The sequence below is a fragment of the Melanerpes formicivorus genome, unplaced genomic scaffold (assembly GCF_026170545.1).
Source record: "Melanerpes formicivorus ecotype bairdi unplaced genomic scaffold, bMelFor1.0.p_v2 SCAF_12, whole genome shotgun sequence".
NCBI classification, from domain to species: Eukaryota; Metazoa; Chordata; class Aves; order Piciformes; family Picidae; genus Melanerpes; species Melanerpes formicivorus.
In genome coordinates, this window is record NW_027142364.1 from 13,925,207 (window position 1) to 13,948,553 (window position 23,347).

Genomic DNA, 23,347 nt, shown 5'->3' on the forward strand with positions numbered 1-23,347 from the left:
ACCTATCTGGGAAGTTACAGAGTTTTCCTGCATAGCCTTTCTATAGTTTGCTTGTATTGAGATCTACAATAAGCTGAAAAGATTTTTTCCTACTTTATTTATGACTTTGTGAAGGACTGGCATTCTTCTTTGAAACAAAAGACAAGCATGAACTGTATCAAAAGAATGTGGAGATTTATCCTTGTGAAAAATAGCAGATTATGAAAAACTTGTAAACCTGAATCTGAGCTCGAGAGCCAGCATCTTCATTACTTTGCATTTCATGCTTTGTAAATAGAACATCACAGAAGTTTAAACCAATAATATTAGAAGTTCTTCAGTTCCTTTGAGTTAACTTGTTCCATACAAAGAGTTAAGCCAGTTGCTATGATATCATCGCTTGATAAATATTATTCTCTTGTAGCCCTGCATTGCTCCTTAAATATATCATAATGCAGGTACCATACAAACTAAGCAAGGTGAGTCAGGTAGGAAGAGGTATAACCAAAGTAGTCTGACAACCCTGTTGCTGCATCTGGAAGTCCACATCAGGGCAAGGGCCAGAGCTGTCTAGATGTTCATTAGGGCTATGACCAATGATTAATTTATTCCTGCCATTGTGGTTTAGTCACATTCAGCATTCATTTCACTCTGCTGCAGAGTGTCTATGCAATCAGCATGGCAGTAGAAAATCTGTTTCTGCTTCCCAGTTTAAATGGCACAAGTTCACAAAAACTGAAATAGTTCAGTTATGATTGTACAAAGCCCTTCTCTGGAAGACAGTTATTTTCCTTTAGTGACTTCTGATGTGGTAACATTTTAACTAAGTGTTCGTGTTTTCTGTGTATTCAGTTTATACCATCAAGGAAAGCAATTTGCTATAATGCTGCTCAAGGCACCCATTAGCAGCAAACAGCAATCTGTGTTTTTAGAGAACCAAGGCTATTATTTCACGAAGGGAGCCATTTAACTCTGCCTTATTCCTATAACCAGTAAAGCCCATCTTCCAGGTGTTATTCTTGACTGCTTTTCCTGATGCTGGCCTCTCAAAAATGTGTAGAGAATTAGAGTCGAATTTAGATTTAATTGCTTCATGATTTATTTTAGAAAATATGATGTCATGTATATCATATTAGTAAATGGAAATTCTCAAGCTTTTTTTGAGATAACAGTAAGAAATTGCCATATGGCACCTGCTTTTATTTATGAACATTTAAGTGAAGAATATTTAACTTAGAAACTTTGTTCCTAAACATTCAGGAAGTTTATTACATCTTTTCATTGTTGATTCTTTGAAGCAGATTTTGGTAACAGTGAATAGTGATACATATTTTTTCTGATACTGATACTTCAAATGAATTAAATTCTGCAGCCACAGAGCCTATGGTCTGTATTATAAAGAGATGTTTAAGACCTGACTCAGTTCAGGTCTGACTCTGGCTGAACAGGGTAAAATGACTCCACAGAAGTGCTCTGACTTAAGCAGAACTACTTGTAAACCCAACTCCAAGCTGCAGCTAGAGGTTCTCTGAATTAGTTCAGAAGTTGACATTTAATTAAAAAGCTGTAACGAGAAGATAAAATTATATATTTTGAGATAATACTGCTGGCTCACTTGAAATGCCAGCTGAATTGTACTATGACTTCACTTGCTTTTGTGACAAAGGCTCAATACCTTTCTCTGATCAGGTTAGAATGTATGACCATAGAGTATGGAATTTTTCAATCAATGACTTGGTGTGTAGGAAAAACAGACTAAAGTATTCTGCTGGGCTTTAGGACTACTGCATTGATGTGATGAAAGAGCATTGCTTTAGCCTGGTGACAAGAAAATGTAAGCAATTTTTGGCTTCAGGGCATCTCCAGGAAGTACATATTCTTTAAGTGTTAAAATTCTTTTCTCCTACAGACATGTAGAATGACATGACCAAATTTTGAAAGAACAAGAGGTAAATAGTAGGAAAAAGGAAAATCAGAGAACTGAGTCAGTAGAGAAAAGTATTAAATATTACAAGATAGTTTATAGAAGAAATACTGCTGTAAGCAGAGAACTACTGGAGCTTGGTTTCCTATAGATTTCATATCATGGTTGAATTCATTGGCATCAAGATATGAACTCCAGCAGAAGAGTTTCCAGGGTTACAGGCATTTATTGTGTTTATATCCTAAGTGATTTTTCTGGGACTTGATCAGAGTGATTTCAGCTTGTAGCCTGTGTTTTACTGAAGGTGTTCAATCTGACTGTTCATTTTCATATAAAATTGTATAACTGTTATATCTTACAGAGTATTTATCCTTTGTTGGATTTGTGTGGCCAGTCTATACTGGGCAAATGGTTCAGAAGCTGTGAGGGTGTGAGCAAACAAATACTGTGGACACCTATGCCTTGTTTTGTTAACAAATGAGGCTACCAAACCCCTCCCCCAGTCATAAATAAAAGTGTGTTTAAAGGAACACAGCTATAAATCCAAAAGTGAATGAAATAAAGATGAAAAAAAAAATTAAAAGGAATTATCTGACTTCAAGTGTAGTGACAAAAGGCAGCAAAGGGCACTGCGTATTGAAAGTAGTTAAAGTTATGCCCTGTGCAGCTTTCACAGGGAGACATTCTATTTCATTTCCATGACATGGTTTAAATCCGAAGTTTACAGTTTACAGGAAAAGTATTTGTGAAAGGTTTATCAGATTTTTAGCCAGCCTTTCTATGACAGACCGTTGCATAAACTAAACCCAGCAGCAATCCAAAGTATAACAGCATGAAAACAGGTAAAGAGAATTTCCAGCAATTCTTAAGGTAAGAAGAAGTCTTGGTAAGCATAAGTTTATGCTGTAGCTTTTCTCTTACTGCCAGTAATCTCTCTGGCCATTTTCTTCATCAAAGCAACAGGAATATAATACTTTTGAGATCTTCCTGACAGTCTTTTTGTCAACTCTTACTGCAGTATGATCTGCTGATGGAATAAACTGGATACTGTGGTTGGACCATAGAGACTCCACAAACTCTGCCAGCCTCTTACAGTCCCTCATTATCTTTTGAGTGCCAAGATGTTTCCTGATGCCCACCTGATATTTCCATGCTGCAGCTGACATCCATTACTTCTTGTCCTTTCTTTTCTTGCTTTTGGGTATGGGTTATAGTGTGAGCCCACATTCCTGTAGCAGCTTTTCATCCACTTGGCATCCACTTATGCCAAGTGGAGCCTTTCTTTTTTTTCCTGTCATATAAGGAAAAGCTCCTAATCTTTCCATGGATTCCTCCTCCTCTAAGAACTCTGAGATAGGTACTGCCACCTATTGCATTCCTATTTCTGGTGACAGAAACACTGAGATTTTTACACTTATTGCAAAGCTTATCTGGTTCATTTTATTTTAAATCTCATTTCACAAAATGTTTTCTTCTAATTCTCACCATCTGCATAACAAGTTTAATCAGCAAGCTGAAATTAAAATATCTGCAACCTCTACCCTTCAAATCAGTCACAAGTAAAACCTGAAAAGCATGTGTTCTTCTGACGAAACCTTTTCTATCAATCTTTCCCCACTAAGGGAAAATATGTACTCTTGCTTTAAAAAACTCCCAAACAAAGAAATGTAATTAAACAACTTTTTTTTTTTTTTTTGGGGGTGGGGGTGGGGGGGTGTGCTGAGATTTTATTTGTCGTCATCAGATCTTAATGTAAATGCTCACTTAGAAACCTCAGAGTCTTTGCCAGATGGCAGTGGAGTAGGCATTTTTCACAAGTCACAAACCAGCAGAGCACCTAGGATATTCCTGGAACATTTGAAACCCATTCTGTGCACATAGTATGTAGCTGACCCTTCAGAGCTGAGTAGAAAGATAGCGTCTTAGAATTAGCCACAGAATGTTACTGGTAGGCACATTTGCCACATTATTCTACAACATTTGCCCAAAGTCTTGCTTTCTTCTAACAACTGAGAAGAAAATGCTAGTTAAATTTAGGGAGAAAAATCATCTCAATGCAGAGTTTTGAAAAACCTGCCATAAACATTTCTTATACACACCTTCATAGCTTTTATTTGAAAAATCCAGTGACATATAATTCTACCTACTCTGCACAATATTGTACTCACTAGGAAGTCCTTTTGTTATAGTACAGGCTTCTCCCTTTTGTGCATCAGGTTGCTAGTAAATTCCCTTCATTTACTGTATTTGAGTAATATTCTCTGCTAGGAAAAGAATCAATGTAAATGGTAATCCTTCAAAAGAGCTGAGACAGCATGGCATGCCAGAGGGCTGAAAAAATGTGAATGAACATTCTCTGATTTACCAGTGAGGTCCGTTCCTCCAGTGCAAGTATTTAACCTGCTGTCAAGGAGATAAGGGACTTTGTATAGCTCAGAGACCAACCTAACACCACAAATATGGTCCAAAGAAGAATACCTTTGGAAGTAGTTACAATGCAACATAATGAGTATCTCCTCTGTCTTCCAGTTCTGTGCATGAAGTTGTAAAGGATGCTGAAAGTTCTTATCAGTATGTGCAGGAAGGAAATGTTGTTTTGGAGTGTAAAAAACCTTGCATGTTTTCTCACTCCTTGCTAAAAGGCCTAAAATTTAAATTTGCTGAATTGGAAAAAATATAGGGCCAGCTCAGGTTTTCTTCTAATCCAGGTGTGGCAGTTTCAGGCTATGCCTTTAAAAAATAGCTCCAGATTTTTGAGCAGAAGAGTGAAGTAGTATAAACAATTCACAGTTGGGTGTAAAAAGGAAAACAAAAGATTATTCTAAACGAATTTCATTGGCCAGATGTGGGATGTACCCCCAGAAATATCTCACATTCCACTTCATTCTTTTCTCTTCTGGCTGTTGAGGCTGCTTTCTGCTCTGCTCAGCTGTAAGGACCTTATCAGCCTAACCTTGAGATAAGAGCACTAACTCTAACATCTCTTTCTCTTTTCTTCTCATAAGATGAAAAGTGGGGAAGATTGGGGAGAAGAGCAGAGCATTTTCCCCCATTCAGGGGGGTTTCCTTGCTGTTTTCTGATTGTAACTACCTGTATGATATTGTAAATATTGTATATTTGTACATATTCATTGTATTCCATTGTAGAGTGTAGTTTTACTTGTAAATATAGCTTCCATTTGCTTTCCTGACTGAGTGAGCCAGGTCTACTCAAGCGCTCACTGCCTACTTAATTTCCTTCCCAACAATATCCAGTAGATAAAACTAGTAAGCACAGGAAGGAATCAGTTGAAGAATGCTTGCTTTCCATCTTCAAACTTGTCACTTGCAAATTCATGATAGTTCTCTGTGATATACGAAAGCTTTTCCTGTGCTTTATGACTTGGTGTGCAGTTACAAAACCCTGCATTGTGCAGGCTCACCCCTGGCAAGAGCCAACTATGAGAAATGTCACTGATTAAAACATGCACATTTTGATTCCTAGTTATCATTGTGTTCTGATAATATTTTGAAAGCTTAATGAATTGTGATACTGCTTATCTTACTAACTAGCAGAGACTTAGGAAATATGTTTCTCCTGGAAAGACCAGATCAGGGACAACTAATTAAAAATCAGGAGTTTATCATCTATATGTGCAGTTTTTTCTGTGTGAATGAACATTAAAAGATTGCTTAGCTAAAAGACACAGAAAGTCTGATACCAGGTCAACTTTTATGAGGAGAAGCAAAGTCCAATTCATAAAAATATCCTGATGTATCTCCTTCTATGCCCATGGCCATGTAAATATTAGTGACATACTAATCACATTTGGGGTTTTGCAGATGTAACTTTGTTTTCAGCTGAGAGACCTGTCTCACTCCAATGCTGAACTACTTATAGCGAGCAAGCTAAGAAGCAGGTGGGGATAGGGACAAAGCGTATGTTCCACCATTTCTGTTCTTTTCTCCAGTTCCTTACCACTGATCTGTTTAATGAATTTTCACTCCTGCCATACTGAACAGAAGATGGATGTCTATGGACAAAAGACGACTGAAATGGTTATAAAGTTAATGTGAAAGTTTGTATGTCTGCAAGGCAAAGTTGTAGGAAAGACAGTATATTATACTAGAATAATTTATATAGTTGGGGAAAACAGATGAGCTTTTGGGCATACAAGCCCTGCTTCAGTTCTGCTGAACGTGGGCATGCATTTCGTTGAATCATTGCAGTTTCCATCCCTAGTTAACTCAAATTTGCCTTTAGCAAAGAATATGAATTCTTTTGAAAAAGACTCAATAAAACTCAGAAGAATTGTATGGAAATTACTTTTCCTTTTAAACTCTTTGAAAGGTAAGTACAAGGTGAAGATTTCAGCACACTGCGTAATTTTTATATCTAAGGTCTATGTCTAGTCTGCAGTTTTATAGCTGTAAGTATGACTTACTTTTCACATCGTGGAGTAACTCTTGAATGTAGAGCTTGCTTCAAGCAGTGGATCTCACCACTGGGATTATTAGTAGGATTCCAGTTCTAACTGGGGGTTAGCAGCATTGCCCAATCCACATCAGGGCTGTGTTAAGGAGCTACAGCATTTCACACTGATCATGAGACATCTATCAGGAGATAACTTCTGGCAGCTATAGACTGGGCCAAATTCAAATGAATAACCTGGATGTGAAAGGCTGTATATTGTGTCCAGTGAGCCGTTCTGTTGCCTGGAACTGTGGACTTAGTGATCCATGACTAAATTAACTAGAAACAGTCTAATGAATACCCAATTTTACTCAGTCATCCAAATATTTTATGATATTATAGCACTGTGGAGAGATAGACTGTGGGTGAGAGAATTGTGACTCAATTTTCAGCCTTGTTGTTAAAGGACATTCCTCTGGAAAGGATTGCAACAATGCAGGAATGCATTATTAGCAAGAAAATTACTTTTATTTAACTCCGTTCCTTGAAATGCAAAGGAATTTATGATGTTTGTATGTGGCTGTTTGATGTTATTTCTATGGAATGTGTTTGTTTCCATAAACAGGCACAAAAGACAGTGGCAGAACAGTGTCAAAGAGTTACTGAAAATCCAGGTTGGTTCTTCTTTTTAGATAAAAGATAGCAGGCTAACAGTGCGACGAAGGTCTGGGTGTCTTTCTGGTCAGTTTCACATTTTCTTCTTAAATACCTGATGGCACACCTGGTCTTCACATGTCAGTTCCTACAGTATTAAAACAATTAGAAAATAAAGAATAGTAAAAGTTGTATTTTGCATACACTGCACATCCCAGCAGATATTACTACAACTGTTCCATGGCACTGGAAAGACACACTTATGAAAAAGAGAAGAGAAAGAATAATGTAGTAGATTGAACCAATCAGCAGACACACACTACATGTTGAATAATGAGATTTTGACAATTTAATTGAGCTCTGAGACCAATAAACACAAAAAATGCCTAAAAATTGTCTTTAATGCAAGGCTTTTTCATAATCTGTCAGTAAAAAAATATACTGTAATAGTTTGTAATTCATGTGTTACCTCATAATTCATGAGAAGCAATGAAATAAGGAAATCTGACAGGAAAAAAAAGAAGGAAAAAAAAAAAAGAGGATGCTTTAAAAAGATGAGGACATTTGCTTCAGAGTTGCACCCAGCTAGCCTGCTAGTGTTGCATCTGACCTCTTGAAAGTGTCACATCTGCTTGTTGTTGTGCAGATACTTTGGTTACTCTTCTGATTAGCCAACCAAATTAGACTTTGAATCAGTTGAAGTGGGTTTTTTGGCCAGCAATTGGCCAAACCTGCCATAGAGTTTCTGAAGACTGTTCTAAAATCTACCTGGTCTCTGTCTCTATTCAATCTTAGCCTGAATCCTGGTGCCTTTTTTTAGGGGAGTTTTGAATATGTGTTAAAACAGAGTTGAAAAGGTGTACTAGGCAGCTGCCTTTTAGTTAGGAGGCAGAGAGAATCATAGAATTGTTAGGTCTGGAAGGGACCTCAAGGATCATCTAGTTCATTTCTTTGACCTTCCAAGCATGTAGGCTTGAGGCAATGTCACTGGCCATGCCAGCTATCTGTAGGGTAAACTTGTGAAGGAATAGATCTGTAGATGCAAATAATGAAATAGAGCAATGAGCTTTCTTCTGTTATCTTTCTTCACTCATCTATTGCATCATTCAACATTATCATGCCTATGTCTTGATTACTTTCCTGAGAAACTGGAATCATAATTGTTATGTGTCTATTACATTGAAATCTTTCTGAACTCCAGTGGCTCCTTATTTCCTGAACATGCTCTTCAGGTCTCTCTTGGACTCACCTCCTTTATCTTTGGGCTTCAGCTTTGTAACTCAGATCTATTAATGTTGTGACTTTTTATTGTAGTAGCACAAAATCATTGCAGTGTAAGTTGTTTGCAGAATCCTCTTGGGTATCCAGAGGTTTCTGATCTTATCACAGCATAGTGTGCTAAAATTTCATGGTTCTTCTTTCAGAACAAAACCCAATCATTTTCTTGCACTCTGTCCCATACGGGGAGTTTTGTGGGGTTTTTCTTGGTAGGTTTTTGTGTTTTGGGGGCTTTTTTTGTCTGGTTGGTTCTTTGGTTGTTTTTTCTAGCAGTGATTATATAAGAATGAGATGCTTAGAGGTGTGATGTAACAAGAAGGAATAACATCTGGAAGGCAGTTGACTGGAACAAAAAAACCCACAGCAGAGCTATGACTTAATTGGGAGCAGATGGAAAGAAATTGAGCATTCCTCAGTTGTCACAGGGGGGTGGGGAGGTGTTCCTTAGAGTTCAGGGATCAGAGCTTTCTAAATAAAGACCATTCTAACTAGAACAAGTAGCAAACCCTTTGAAATAGAAAACTGTACTTGCAGTCTCAGTTATTTGCTGTGTATCAGTATAGCAGCCCTTACCAGATGCAGTAGCTCTCCTTCAAGCCAGTGCTTCCAGCCTCTGTTATTCTTTTCACCTTTCTGAACACACATCAGTTTGTCACCATCCCAGGTCACTAGACTCTGCACAAATCAGATGTGTTAACAAAAAGTTTAAAATACATGAAAATCGGCTCCATCAATAAATTAGAAAGCACAATTACAGTTGCTTCCTACCATTCTCGATCTTCCTTCCAAGAAAACATGAGTCAACCAAAACCTGAATGCTTTCAAAATGACAACATCATATTGATGTGAAGCTTTTATAGTGCTTTATTGTTATTTTCACTTACTTCTTCACGTACTTGAATATGAAATATTCATATTAACTAGTGAATCATTGAGTGAATTAACAGATACTTGTGCAATGTATGCAAATTGTAATTTCCTTTTCTTTTTGTTTAAAGCCATTACTAAAAACTTTATAAGGTTTCATGAGCAAAGATCTGGGCCCTTACACCAACTAGTGCTGTGCTGACACCTTTCTAGATCTGCATTAAAAAATCTGTTAATATTGTCTCATACCATAACTTTATTTCCATCTTTTCATGCACTTCCATAAGACCTTTAAAGAGCTACAATCACAAGTTTGACAATGTGCTCCAGCTGACCCTGCTTGAGCAGAGGGGTTGGACTAGGTGATCTCAAGGGGCCCCTCCTATCCATGTCATGACTTGATGTAGTTCTATCACTAATGAAGTATTTGGTATGATGATTCTTGTCCAGAAGCAGAATGACCATTAAGGAAAAGTTCTCTTTACAGGCTAAATTCTCTACTCAGACAGGCTACCATACATTCAAAGCAACTTTGTTTGAATCGTTCAATATTTGCACCGTTGTACTTTGGGGAGGCATTTAACATGTATCATAGGCAAATCCTCATCAGAGACCAGTTACAGTTGGTGTAAGTTCAGTTATTAAAAGGCTTCAAGAGTATTGGGAGCTGAATTCATTTTCTAGTTCTGCACTGGATGATTTATTTCTCTTATGGGGGAGCTTTCTATTAATAATGAGGCAAAACTCATTCCATTTCATAACTTCTCTCTTATTTACGGGATTTTTAAGATACATGCTCTTTGAATTATCCATGCTCTCTTCACATTTAAATATTGCCTACCAGTTTTATTACCTTCCTCTAACTTTAGTGTGTTTGAAGCTTTGTTTTGTTAATAAAATCACTAGAAAATTCTTTTAAATCTGTCCAGAGACTAACAGTACAACATGCTTCCTTTTTCCTTATCCTCTTGTTAGAAACAAATAATATAATTTGTTTAGAAAAGAATATTAGGGAAAAAATATTAAAACAGACAGGGTTATAATTGTACAAGCTGTGTTTCCTTCCTTCCTTCCCTCCTTCCAAATAATTCATAATGAAGAGCAGAGTCTGCAAGTGAAATTAATTTGTATAGAAAGGCAATGGCCTTGATAGTGGTGAAGCGTACTAGAGGAGCATTAGTCTATCCTCTGTCCTCTCTACCTTTGACCATCTTGCTAAATTATTTTAGGGGTGAGAAGAATGTACAACAGAAACAGTGCTGATAGAGAAATGTGAAGCTGAATTTTGTAAGTGAATTTAATTAGTGCTCATATGTATTCTTTCCCTCACTGATTTCTCTGGATACCACCTTGTTTGAATGTTTCACAGGAACAGGTTTACTACTTGAGTCTGTCTGTGACAGGAGGTAGGGCAAGGGCTAATTCACAACATTCTCTGTGATCCAAATGTTCCTTGTCCACTTATCCAATCAAAAGGTGTCTGAACATACAACCACAGTTCCCTAGAGGAATTCTAATCTAAAAATATTCTAATCCTAAAGATATTAAAGCATACATTGCTGAGTCTCCTTGCCTGTCTATCACTGCCAGTAGCCCTTCCACCCCTATCAGTGGTAGCTTTGGCTCACAATATTTTCTTGTCCTTCCCAAAGCTCCCTCTACAGTAATAGCTTAGTGCAGGTTTATTTGTATAATGTGTAACTATTAAAGTGTTGAGCTGAGGTTGAACAAGCCCTGATTGAAATTAATGTGTTGACCATAGCCATTCAGAACTGAACATTTACATTGACGCAGAGAAAGTCCTACATTCAAAGGGATTAATTTACAATTTCATGAAGGAAGATACATATGTGAAAACAGTCTTTCTACTCTCTAAGTACAAAAAGGTGTGTCAGAGAAAAGCTGTGAAAATTCCTTACTACAAAAACATGTAATTAACGATTGTCCTCACTTATCTGAGACACCATTCTGCTTTGCATTTATAATAAATGCTTGTAGCAGAAACCAAAACTGTCTTAAGATGTGAATTATTTGTGGTTTATAAAAGTCCTCTCATGTCTGTAAAATATTACATTGTTTTTTTCCCATGCATTCAGCTGGTTTTAGAAGCGCTCACTCCTGGTGCTGGTACCATTTTTTTACCTTTACAGTTCGGTTATCCAGCCCTTTGGTGTGTTCCTCGAACTCCACTCCCACGGTGAAATTCAGTTCATAGTTTCTTAAAGTGCTGATTGTTTTTGTTTTAAAATTATCTCCATCTTGAACAATCTCCTTTGTTTGTTTCAAGTGTTTTGCAATCTTACGAGTGGCAAAATCAATACCTGTCAAAAATCAGGAGAGTACCACAATGAGAACTCCAGTACGCTACTAAAAATCAAACCCCACAGCCCTCATATTTACACATAATGGAAAACCCCAAGCATATGATGTAGAACACAGTTACTCAAATGATGCTTTTACCTGCAACATTTCAGATAAAAATAACCTTTTGTTCAAAAATAAGCTTTACATAATACCTTTGGAAATGTGAGCAGAGCTACAACATACCACCAGTAGTGACTGGATGCTGGCATGTTACATCATCCAAACCTCCAGGGTATTTGAAGGATGTGAAATAGGGTCTATTAAGACTGACATATCCTCTTTGGCCTCACTCACATGAAGCTGTGGCATGCCTGCAGTGCTGTTATCATTTTATGCCTGGGAGACATTCCCTTTTCAAAACACGCAGTATAAATCATGTAGCGCTTAGGCACGTGAAGGTACTGGTATGTGTCCTGCAGGGTTACAAGCATTGGCTATGACTTAAAAGAAGGATCTCATAATAATCATAGAATGGTAGCTGGTTGGAAGGGGCCTCTAAAGATCATCTAGTCCCAACCCTCCTGCAGTGACCAGGGAACAGATTTATACTATTCCTTTAGTGTGTTAGAATGAGAATGTCCTCAATGGGATTTTGGCATCTTACTTTTATGATGAACGTGTAGTTTGTGAGAGTATACAAGAGGTTAAAATTATAATAATGAACAAAAAAGAAACAATGAAATAAAAGCCTGACTTATCCTTTGTTAGACAGCTGCCACAAAAGTAAATTTTAGTTTAGATGTTCAAGGGAGACCAATGCAAAGTTGAAAGTCAAAAAAGTATCAAATTACAGCATTTGACAGTCTGTTTAATATTCTGTCAACATTTTATGCAGTTCTGATCTCCTAAACATCCTGATTTTCCTCCTGATGAAGACTTACATTATGATGTAAACAACTGTTCACAACTGAATGCATTGCAAGTTGCTAAAAGGAGAATATATATTACTAGGATGGCAGTTTGCCTCATACAGTCCACCTAACACCAGCTGCATTACCATCTGCAATAAATATTTCTGACCAGCTGGAAGTGAATCTTATTATGGTGCTATGCAAATGAAATACTCTCACATACTTCTGCAAGAGACTGAAAAATGTTTGGGGTTTGTTAGCCATCTTTTAGTGGTTTCACATGTGAATTAATCACTGTCAGCTCAGCAATGTCACATACTAATGGAGCCCTTTTTCTTTTGGTAGATTCATTATACTACTTGTGAAATACTAATCGACTTGTGTAAGAGGATTGGCTTGGGAAAAAAAGTGACTTTTTAACATGGGGAATAATGTTCTTATTCAGTATTTACATTCAAGACTTCTTGGGTATATTTTATCTGCTGTGATGGGTTAACAGTATGTCTGGGTCTGATTTATGGCCAGGTAACATAAAATTTACTTCTCTCTGAGGAAAAAAACCCCAAAACTCCAGACTTAAATGCTAATACATTAGTCTTGTAGCTCCTGGAGAAAAAAATATCAGTGGTGGGGGGGTTATTAAAGCATGGTTTTCATAACTGCATTTTGTACAATACAAGCAATAAAAATGATTTATTGTTCTATTATAGTAGATTAAAATACTTTGTAACAGGTGTATGATAAAAATCAAAGTTTCTGGCTTAAAGGTCAACACTATTATTTAATTAAAGTGTAGAATTTAAAGTGTGGGTGAATAAAAAAAACAACCACAAAACCTCAGTGTTCTTTGAACCTGAGCACTGTAATACCTAAAATATCAGCCACATGTAAAATTGTGAGAAATGGAGCAGAAGAATCTCTTTCCCCCTATTAATGTAGTATCTTTCTGAGACTCATCTATAGTGGTAGGCATCTTTGCCTTGGCCTTTTTTTACTAATTCATTGGCAGTTTTTAATTAGTATAACTTATAGTATATATATGCATGTATCTACAATAAACCATGATCTGCTTATGAAGGGCCAGATCCAAACAACTGGTGCAGATAGGTCCTTATTCCAACCACTTGCTGGCATCTTGTTGGAAAAGCAGTTTAAAAATGTTATCAGAGAGTTGAGTGACTGCCTGTCCAGTACAATCTGCCCAAGGTAGGCAATGAATCAAATATTTCCCAGGAAAAACACTTATTCCTTATTTTAACACATTCTTCCTCTATGTTTCAGGCTACTGAGTGGGTCAAGGTCTTTTATTCTCATGATCTGTTACTATCTCTTTTCAAGCAGACTTCTGAGAATTGGAAGCCCGTATTCCAAACCCAACTGTAGGCTGAATCCATCCATTAATCTCATAGCACATGAATTATTCTCACACTATAAGAAATCGGAAAGGGATCAAAATTCCAGTTGGTTTAGTAATAAGAATGCAATAATTAATTTACTGACTGAAACAACTGTAAGGATGCCACTGAGATGTAAGGAGGAACTGTTGTGGATGACCTCATTTAAACATTTTACAGTCTGAGCAAACATGTTCTTTAGATCTCCATTAACTTGACTCAACACCTTTTGAACAAAGCAGAAGAAGCCACATGCCTATCTCAGCTTTAGCCTGAAAAAGCTCTTGATTATCAGCATCACTACTACAGAGGTGTCAGGTGTCAGCTACTGTAGAAAGGCAGAGAAAGAAGAGTGAAAGAATATAGAAATCAGTGACCACTAGACAGAAAACAATGAGACATCTGGGAATGAGAATGGCTTAGAGCAAGTTTGGCCTCTGAGAGCTATCAATTAGAAGCATAAAAATAAAATACAGGTTTGATTTTTTTTCCACATGCCAATTTACAATTCAGAGCCAGCCAGACTCCTCCAGTCTAGGTTAAATTAGCCAACTCTAATGCCTGCTTTTCCTGGGTAACTTTTATAGACATCATGTGTGGCAAGGAAGCAATGGTCCTTTATTCCCTTCATCTGTGATAGAATAGAATAGAATAAATCAAGTTGGAAAAGACCTTTGAGGTCATCAAGTCCAACCCATCACCCAACACCATCTAACCCTGGCACCAAGTGCCTCAGTCTCTTCTTAAACACCTCCAGGGATGGTGACTCCACCACCTCCCTGGGCATCCCATTCCAATGGCCAATCACTCTTTCTATGAAGAATTTCTTCCTAACATCCAGCCTAAACCTCCCCTGGCACAGTTTGAGACTGTGTCCTCTTGTTCTGGTGCTGGTTGCCTGGGAGAAGAGACCAACCCCCACCTGGCTACAACCTCCCTTCAGGTAGTTGTAGACAGCAATAAGGTCTCCTCTGAGCCTTTTCTTCTCCAGGCTAAGCAGCCCCAGCTCCCTCAGCCTCTCCTCATAGGCCTTGTGCTCCAAACCCCTCACCAGCTTTGTTGCCCTTCTCTGGATGCATTCCAGCAACCCAACATCATTCCTAAACTGAGGGGCCCAGAACTGGACACAGTACTCAAAGTGTAGCCTAACCAGTGCTGAGTACTGCTGAGGGGGAGAATGCCCTCCCTGCTCCTCCTGGCCACACTGTTCCTGATAGAGGCCAGGATTCCATTGGCCTTCTTGGCCACCTGGGCACACTGCTGGCTCATGTTCAGCTTACTATCGACCAGTACCCCAGGTCCCTTTCTGCCTGGCCACTCTCCAGCCACTCTGGCCTATAGTGCTGCGTGGGGTTGTTATGGCCAGTGTGTGGAACCTGGCACTTAGATGTGTTAAATCTCATGCCATTGGACTGTGCCCATCTGTCCAGCCTGTCAAGTCCCTCTGCAAAGCTCTCCTACACTCTCTCAAACAAATCAACACCTGCCCCCAGTTTGGTGTAGCAGAGCTTGAAGAAGATTTCTGATTCTCATAATTACACTTCTCAAGCATGTATAAATATAACTCATGTTTTTGTTTGTTTGTTTTGTTGTTGTGTTTGGAATGCAGCTATATTACTGCAGTGAGGGAAAGGTGATAACTGTTCTCTCAATGCAGATTCAATCTTCTCAAGAAGAAATTCTGGGAAAATGTTGATGTCTTCTATTGTTTCTTATTTTCAACAAATTAAAGATCTGCATCCACCCTAAGTAGAGGAAGGATTTCTGCACTGTACTTACATAATTGTAATGACTTGGAGCAAAAAGTGTATAACTTTATGAGAACAAAAATGATTGAAAGCCAATTTATATTGAAAATAACAGGTGCAGCAAAAGAAGACATTTGCCTCATAAAATTATTTCCAGTCATTAAAAAAATGAGATTTGTCAGTGTGGGGATAAAAATATCTACAAACAGCATAAACTGATCTTGATATGAACTGACTAGGATACTGCATGCATTCAGTTAACTGTTTTGGTCCTCTAGCATCTACAAAGAGTATACTTAATATCCTACACAATGGGTACACAAATGGCAGCTATCAGGCTTCTAATGACAAAGAGGCTAACAAGTAGTAAATGAAAGTTGACTAAACTTCTCTTTCTGCATATACACATATATTGTTGTCATCAATGATAGTCATAGCCAAGTGAACTAAAGCTTAATTAACCTAAAGTTTAGTTTAAAAACTCCTGTGACCTAAGTCTTCTTGCTGTGTAAGGATTTCTCCCACAAAAATTCTCAGAAATATCTGTCCTTTTATCTTTAGATGCTTTTAAAGGTTTTTATCCCCTTTACTATGCCACTCTGCAAATGGTACATACAATTTCTACTTGTCAAAGGAGTAATTAAATGCTAAACATTATTCTTGCTTTACTGGTATAGAATATCCTATTCCTCTTTAACAGAGCCAGCCAGGTTGTGGCTTGACTGTTACAGGAAGTATGCACTAGGAAGAAAAAAGACCTGTATCTGAAGGCCCAATTTCTTTGGCTAAAAGTCTTCTCTTGCTTATATCCTTAGATCATTATAATCATAAGCATGTAACAAATACTTGATTTTTAATGATTAGCAGAAACCTCATGCTACCCACTGCAGAAACAGTCTCCTTAAGGAAGTATTTTACTTGTAACTGAAATATTTTCCCTTTATATGGATTTTTTTCATTTACCTAAAGCAACCATGTAGCCTTCAAAGTTGTCATTGGTTTCCATTTCCCATGTCCCATTGTAATCTGCAGGCATGATGGCAAAAGCTGAAAGCCAACTTCAGATCAAATGGTGTGATGAGACTAGAAACAGGATCTGCTAAGAGAATGCTTTATAAACCTTTTCATATCTTTTTTTTTTTAATAAGGTTTATGGTTTTCTAGATAATACAGTGTAAGGGTCACAGTGATAACCTTAGAAAACTTTGCCTTCATTAACAAAGTTCAGTTGAACAGCTGGCACACAAGGGACACTTTCTGAAATATGTAGTAATACAGGATAAGATTTTACTGTGACCTTTGTAAAGAACTCCTAGCTATTATGGGATACCTTTGAAATATATTGAACACGGTGGCAAATTGTACAACAAAGGTAAAGTTTCCAAGGTGAATTCTCTCTTTCAGTTCCTTTCCATGTCTCACTTTTCCCTGTGAAGAGCCAGTCTCACAGAGCTGACACACTCAGAACTCCTAGTTAAAACTGGTGGAAGTCTTCAATGCACAATAAGTGCAAAGCAGGGCAGAAAAGGGAATATTTCTGTTTAAGATAGTTTGTTTTCCTGTGATTTGTAAAATGTTTATATACCAATAGCTGCAGTTTCCCCAGCTGCGCTTGCATAGGAAGGGCAGAGACAACCTCCACTCCTTGGTGGACACGGAGGGGAACGTTGTGATAAGGGATGAGGAAAAGGCAGAGATACTTAACACCTTCTTTGCCTCAATTTTTACCAGCAGGACAGAATGTCTTCCAGACAGCTGGCCTGCAGAGCTGGCAGAAGGAGCCAGGGAGCAGCATAGTTTTCCACTGTTCCAAAATGGGGTAGTTGGTGATCTGCTCAGCCGCCTGGATCCCCACAAGTCCATGGGACCAGATGGGATCCATCCTAGGGTGCTGAGGGAGCTGTCAGAGGAGCTGGCCAAGCCACTCTCCATCATTTTTCAGCAGTCCTGGCTCACTGGCGAGGTTCCAGAGGACTGGAAGCTGGCCAACGTGGTGCCCATCCATAAGAAGGGCCGGTTGGATGAGCCAGGGAATTACAGGCCTGTCAGCCTGACCTCAGTGCCAGGCAAGATCATGGAACAGGTCATCCTGAGTGCAATAACACAACACTTACAGGATGGCCAAGGGATCAGGCTCAGCCAACATGGATTTAGGAAGGGCAGGTCCTGCCTGACCAACCTGATCTCCTTCTATGATCAGGTGACCCGCCTGGTGGATGTGGGGAGGCCTGTGGATGTAGTCTACCTGGACCTCAGCAAGGCCTTTGACACCGTCCCCCATAGCAAACTCCTGGCCAAGCTGTCAGCCCATGGCTTGGACAGCAGCACTCTGAGCTGGGTTAGGAACTGGCTGGATGGCCGAACCCAGAGAGTGGTGGTGAATGGTGTCACATCCAGCTGGCAGCCAGTCAGTAGCGGAGTCCCCCAGGGATCAGTGCTGGGCCCCATCCTCTTTAACATCTTTATTGATGATCTGGATGAGGGCATTGAGTCTATCATCAGTAAATTTGCTGATGACACCAAGCTGGGGGCAGGTGTTGATCTGCTAGAGGGTAGAGAGGCTCTGCAGAGAGACCTCGACAGGCTGGACAGATGGGCAGAATCCAACGGCATGAGATTTAACGCATCCAAGTGCCGGGTTCTGCACATTGGCCACAACAACCCCATGCAGTGCTACAGGCTGGGGTCAGAGTGGCTGGAGAGCAGCCAGGCAGAGAGGGACCTGGGGGTGCTGGTTGATGGTAGGATGAACATGAGCCTGCAGTGTGCCCAGGCAGCCAAGAGGGCCAATGGCATCCTGGCCTGCATCAAGAACAGTGTGGCCAGCAGGAGCAGGGAGGTCATTCTGCCCCTGTACACTGCACTGGTTAGGCCACACCTCGAGTACTGTGTCCAGTTCTGGGCCCCTCAGTTTAGGAAGGATGTTGACTTGCTGGAGCGAGTCCAGAGAAGGGCAACGAAGTTAGTGAGGGGCTTGGAACACAAGCCCTATGAGGAGAGACTGAGGGAGCTGGGGCTGCTTAGCCTGGAGAGGAGGAGACTCAGGGGTGACCTTATTGCTCTCTACAACTACCTGAAGGGAGGTTGTAAACAGGCAGAGGTTGGTCTCTTCTCCCAGGCAGCCAGCACCAGAACAAGAGGACACAGTCTCAGGCTGCGCCAGGGGAAGTTCAGGCTGGAGGTCAGGAGGAAGTTTTACACGGAGAGAGTGATTGCCCATTGGAATGGGCTGCCTGGGGAGGTGGTGGAGTCGCCGTCACTGGAGGTGTTCAGGAGGAGACTTGACAGGGTGCTTGGTTACATGGGTTAGTTGATTGGGTGGTGTTGGGTGATAGGTTGGACGCGATGATCTTGAAGGTCTCTTCCAACCTGGTTTATTCTATTCTATATTTTTGTTTTAATTTAACTGAAGTTTTAGTCTAGGAAAGTAAATGGCAATCAAGAATAGTTAGTACATCCTACCTTAAAAATTATTTTTAATAACTCTGAAATATAGCTGTTTGTATTAGAAAAGGCTTTTCCATCCTGCAGCATTGCATTGTTGGAGAAAAAAGAACAGATTTCGGTTGTACAAAGCAGCACATTCAGAATGTGCCTGAAAGGAGAATTTGAATGTGTAGCAGGACTTTATCAGAATTAAAAGTACTAAAAGTAAATTCATGTTTAAGTTTTAAATTATTTGGCTTTAATTAGGCAAGATAACTTACAGATAGCTCTACAGATAAAATAATTGAAGTGACTGAGTCCAAAATGACTTTTATTTTTCTCTCTCTCTTTCTTTTTTTTTCCCAATGGAAATATTATTAAAAATGTTTTTAGAAAAATATTAAAGTCTACAACTCCAACTTGGAAATAAGTCAGCTGAAGAGTTATTGATCTTAGGAAGTTTTCTGTAAAATTCCACAAATGCCTAAAAATTACACAGGGGTTAAAATTAAGTTGAGAGTTTCTGGGACCTGAGTTCTTAAGATGCCTTTGTGTGATACCTAAGGAGTTTAATTAAGAAAAGAAAAAGAAGTATTTTGACCTATACCTTAGATACTAAGAGGGTTTTCAATCACACATTAGACAAAGACTCAGGAAACTTTAGTGACTGAAAGTTGAAATGAGGTGGATTCCACATGGGCAGATATGAGCATTTTTAACTGTGGCATATAGTTTGTCTACAGACTGGTTTACCCAGGGAAATTGGTATTCACTGTTTGAAGTCAAACAGGCAGAGTGGCTTTCTAAAACATGTGGCTCATTTAAAAAACAATTTATTGGGCTAAATACATCTGCTTATGATTTTTCTTTTACTGTACTGATTTCTAGACTAAACACTATCAGTGATGTTTTGTTGATAGTGAAATTTGAAGATCTTTGTGCTCAAAACATTGTTCAGTGATGATACTTAATGCAATAAGTTTGGTAGTACATATCTTAGTGTACTTTCTTAGTCTGTTCATTGAATCAACAAACAGTTTATTATTATTTACACATTTTATGCATATACTCAAAGATTCTACAAAAACAAGAAGAAAAGTGATGGTTCTCTGGTCAAAATCACAACCACTCAAAGTCAGCTTTGTAAGCAACGTCAGTTTTCGTGTGCACATCTATAGTAATCTTTAAGTGCATTATCACACTGTTTTCCCAAATGGAAGTTTTGCTTTCTTTCAGTGTACTAAAGGGATGATGTCTAATTATAAGCAAGTACTTAGTGCTTTACCCTATTTCTCCAAATGCCTAATAGTGGATTTATGGGAATGAATCAGACTTAATGCCTATATAGAATGGTTTAACTGGAAGGGACCTTTAAGGGTCATCTGGTCCCACTGCTCTGCAATAAGCACAGATGTCTTCATCTGTCAGGCTGCCCAGAGACTGGTCCAACCTGACCTGGAATGCTTCCAGGGATAGGGCATCTACCACCTCTGTCAACCAATCACCTTCCAGAATCAGGGCATATGCTAGAAGCCCATAGTGAGAGATATTATATGCTAAGTAGTCTGCTTCCTACATATCAATCATTTTGGCAAGGTGCAGAGGTGACTGAAACTGTATTCTATGATGATCAACAATTAATGTCCATTAGAAAGTAATAAAGAAACAGGCAGTTCTGTTCGCAGAGCTAGGCATGTTCAAGAAAATTGCTTCTGAGATGAGAACATTCATTACATGGAAGGCCATAATTAATTAGGAACATGCACATATAATTGTACAGGTTTTCACAATAATGCTTTGATTATGCCCATCCCTTAGTATTTGTTTAAATAACTTTGTTTGGTTTTTTGTTAGGAATTCCCTAAGCACGTGTTTATCTGTCAGCCAGAAATAGCTCTTTTGAGCCTTTTCAAGTAAATATGTAACTAGGAGGTTTACAGGCACTAAATTTAACCTTACCAAAGAACTGACTAAGTGGGGAATTAATAAAACATGAAATATTGACTTGACAGAGCTCTGCGAAGCTTCGTGAGCATTTAAATAGTGTTGTGTTAAGATCCACAAAGAGAATTTTCAGTTTACATATCAATACTTGATAGGCAGTAAAACCTCTACCAGATTCAAACATCTACTTGAATCATACAGAGCCAAGCAACAGTACAGTTGCTGTTAACACAGGTCCCTATGTGGGTAAATGTGTGTCTGGAGATCATGTACCTCCAGCATTCTCTTGAGTCTGTGCCCTGCTAGTTATACTGACCTGCCATTTGTCAGTTTTAAGCTCTAAAATTTTGACTTACCCACTTCAAATCTTAGAAATTATTCTATGTGCTCTGTCTGTATTTTGCACTACCGTGTACATAGATACAAACTCCCCAAATGACAAAACAATAGTTTCTTTCTATGCCATGAGTGTAAGTTTGGGGAAATGGAGGAAAGGTGTCCTATCATAATCATCATGATGATTTTGTTCTTACTTCTTTTCCTTGGAGGATTACCAGAAAAATCACAAGTGATACCATGTGTAGCATGCATTGAACCCTGCCCACGAGGGGAGGGATATGTCTTCCTCAGATTTTCCAATGTGTATATTAAAAACTAAAGCTCTGAGCTCATAGCTGTTGTGTCAGGTTTCAACTCAGGGGTAAGTTTGATGACTGGGTAGTAAGATTTTGAAAATAAAGCAAAGGCATGAACAATTATAATGCTTCTGTTAAAAGCCCAAGCAACTTTTGTGGCCTTCATATCTATGTGAAGAAACAAAGATGGCTTTTCTTGCCTCTACCCTTCAACATTAATGAGTGCCAGTTTGAAATAGTATATGTCATAAAAAGAGCCTAGACTGACAGGACTGAAGAGCGAGGCCCAAATGTTTCTGTGGAATGAGTCAGCAGTCATGGATGCAACTTTTCACACTTGCCTCCAGCTCCTCTCACTGTATCTGAGACCTGCCAGGAAAAGAAATCCTATACATGTAGCTGAGCAAAGTTCAGCCTTCTTGCTATCTGAAAGAGCCAGTTCTACACTCTCCGTGGGAAAGATTATGCAGTAGAGCACTGTTGGGAGCTTTTACAAAGAACAGAGTTACTGGTCAAATGGAAATTTTTCTGTAAACTTTTGGGCATGATATTTTGAAGAGATGGTAGCATGCTTCCCACTCTGTCCTTGCCTCATATTCATATATAATACGAGAGAAAAATGTGTTGTACTCCCTCAATCATCCCCTACACTTGACATCTGGGACTTTTGCCTTTAGTTACTTGGTTGTTGATTAACACAAATATGGTAAGCTTTGTAAGTTCTTAGCAACTGAATTCCCCTGAAGGATTCAGACAGAAGCAGCATGATTACAGACACCTATTATTATTTTTAACTTGTTAGCACATGTACACTCACTGGGATTATTTTTATTTTAAAGAAAATCAATCACTTGAAATGTATTCAGTGATGGCTGCTACTGCAAAACTGTCAGAGGTGCTATCTCACCAGGCTTGGGTCTGTGTTCAGCACAAACACAAGTAGACACATTATGACACCTAAGAGTAAGTTGGATGGGGGGATTCCACTTCTTGTCAGTGTGTGAGATGGCTTGCAGGCCTTTGGGATTCAACAGAGTAAAGAGAGTCATCAGCTACAGGGAAGAGAATTTACTAAGTGGCAGGAACAGTAGGAGAGATGTGTGCAGGAGCAGAGGACAGAATCAGAAAGTGCTGTTTGTAAAGTGGGATCAGCAAATAGTGCTTGATTACCCATTTATTAGTGGTTGCCCTCTCCTAGTATCAAATGGCACTAATTACCTTGGAGATCCCTAGTTTATAAGCTTTCTTGCCAAGTCAGAGACACCAAAGTATAATCAAACCTACCTCAGCCTCTTGGAGTTAGTTAGGGCTTTTGCTTCTGACTCTTAAAGCTTGCTTGTTCAGGTCTGGATCCCACCAAGAAGGAATGGAAGTTTGACCAGTTGTACATATGGTTGTTGGCTAAATACTCATTATTTAATGTCAGTTCTTAGCTGATTGTGCCAAAACAAATCTGCAAGAACAAACTTTCTGTTGACACCTTGTTGACAGAATGGTAGGGACAGGTTGCAAGGTTGCAAATGCTGTAGGAGAGTGAGGACACGCAAGTTGCAGTTATGCCAGTTATCCTGGTTTGGCACATTACATGTTTATGTTCCAGTTAAAAAAAGGTACACAAAATATGTTTTCAATCACTCTTTAAGAAATAAAATAATTGGCTTTCTGCCATTGGATAGTTCCCCCCCCCCCCCCCTTTTTTTTTTGACCAACAACTGTCGTCAGTCATTCTTACCTCTCTTGTTCCATCTGCTTTTGCCAATGAAGTGCATGTGTTACACTTTGTTAACTGGAAGCCTTCCTCCTCTCTAGCCAAGGACTTTGACTTATCCCTTAGAGGCTTCATAATGTCATTAATAATAATGTTGCTGGGTTTGATAATAGTAAAAAGTC

At 38.9% G+C, this 23,347-nt stretch overlaps 1 protein-coding gene across 1 annotated transcript; it reads right to left on the reverse strand.

Annotated features, from left to right (window-relative positions):
* Positions 1-6,802: 6,802 nt before the first annotated feature.
* On the reverse strand, positions 6,803-16,537 carry RBP2 (retinol binding protein 2). The gene is made up of 4 exons (XM_068145460.1): positions 16,416-16,537; positions 11,238-11,416; positions 8,802-8,903; positions 6,803-7,098 (listed from the first exon to the last, which is right to left on the reverse strand). The coding sequence occupies exons 1-4, from the start codon at positions 16,486-16,488 to the stop codon at positions 7,045-7,047; spliced, it is 408 nt and encodes a 135-aa protein (XP_068001561.1). The 5' UTR covers positions 16,489-16,537; the 3' UTR covers positions 6,803-7,044.
* Between the last annotated feature and the right edge of the window lie 6,810 nt (positions 16,538-23,347).

What these genes read in the sequence shown, in the direction of transcription:
- RBP2 (XM_068145460.1), bottom strand. Translation starts at nt 16,488, where the DNA reads ATGCCTGCAGATTACAATGGGACATGGGAAATGGAAACCAATGACAAC. An exon ending in AGGCTACATGGTTGCTTTAG is followed by an intron (nt 11,417 to 16,415) that starts GTAAATGAAAAA and finishes GATTTTTGACAG; the next exon opens with GTATTGATTTTGCCACTCGT. An exon ending in TGGATAACCGAACTGTAAAG is followed by an intron (nt 8,904 to 11,237) that starts GTAAAAAAATGG and finishes TGATTTGTGCAG; the next exon opens with AGTCTAGTGACCTGGGATGG.